This window comes from Lynx canadensis, chromosome D1, assembly GCF_007474595.2.
Source record: "Lynx canadensis isolate LIC74 chromosome D1, mLynCan4.pri.v2, whole genome shotgun sequence".
Lineage (NCBI taxonomy): Eukaryota > Metazoa > Chordata > Mammalia > Carnivora > Felidae > Lynx > Lynx canadensis.
Window position 1 is genome coordinate 104,185,686 of NC_044312.2, and position 1,178 is coordinate 104,186,863.

The following is a 1,178-nucleotide window of genomic DNA, read 5'->3' on the forward strand; positions in this document are numbered from 1 at the left end:
GCTTCCACTTGCAGCCATTTCTAGATAAAAAAGAAACCTGACAATTCTAGAGGGCCACCAAGGTCCCCCAAAGTCTACAGCTGAAAGGACTCTTCTTGGAATTGGGTTTCTTCTGTACCTCTGAAAGGGTAACACCTTAAAGCTGAATCATCTTTAACCTGAAGGTCTAACGTGATATTTAGCAATACTTGCATCCCAGACATACGACATTAAAAGGTACACTAAATTCTGAAGGTAGCTATGTTCAAAATAGTTTAAAATTAAACGATTGTACAGTATTTGTTTATGCCTGAAATTCCAGTCCTAGACCAAGCTTGTGGCCACCAGCATTGACATTCTTGCCATCCAGCAAAGCTGAGAGCGTCAGTTTGATACCTGGCTTTAGGGTCTGAGTGTATCCTAAACCTATCAGGCTGGAGTTGTTCACTTTAGCCGAGAAGCAGGCATCAGGATCGATCTGATACTTGGCCGCTATTCCAAAGCGAGTGTTACTATTTCCTGCTGTCCAGGCCAGATGAACGGCGGTCTCTAACTTCTTGCTCACCTTCTGATAAATGGAGCCACCAAACTCTGTCCCATCGTTTACGTTCGTGTGGAGCTGGAATTCGTCAGTCTTGTAGCCAACTGCAAAGTTGCTCTGGGTCACTCGAGACTTTGCAGTCTCAAAATTCATCTGGTAGCCTGCCAGCCAGCCCTCATAGCCCAGCACCAGAGCGCCGCGGATCGAAGGGCCGGCGATGTCGAAATCCACGTCACAGCCCAGGTTGATGTGCTCCCGCTTATACCCTGTCTTGATTTTAGCATTTCCCCCCCCCCCCTGTGTTTGGTGAGAAGGATGAATCAAAGGTCAGCTTCAGTCCACGTGCAAGCTGATCCTCCACAGTAATCTCTGTGCCTAGTGTGTCGTCAGTGTTCATTTCTCCGTAAACGTCAGACCATATTCAGTCCATCTGTACTTGGTTTCCAGACTGCCCGTCACTTTGGTGGTCTCAGTGTTGGCGGAACCTGAGCTCGTAAATTCCATTCCATTCTCAGATTTTGTCTTCAAGTCGAGTTTGATTAAGCCAAATCCATAACCCCTGGTGAAGACATCCCTGGCACATTTGCCAAGATCAGCATATGTGGGAGGCACAGCCATCTTCTGCTGGGGGGGGGGGGGGCGCGGTGGCGGCGGGCCC

General features: G+C 48.6%; 1 protein-coding gene across 1 annotated transcript; it reads right to left on the reverse strand.

Moving 5' to 3' along the window:
• LOC115525868 (voltage-dependent anion-selective channel protein 1-like) lies at window positions 1–1,178 on the reverse strand. Its single transcript, XM_032594892.1, is given in 3 exon segments — window positions 1–814; window positions 816–916; window positions 919–1,178. Coding segments are annotated over 3 exon segments (852 nt in total). The 5' UTR covers window positions 1,139–1,178; the 3' UTR covers window positions 1–283.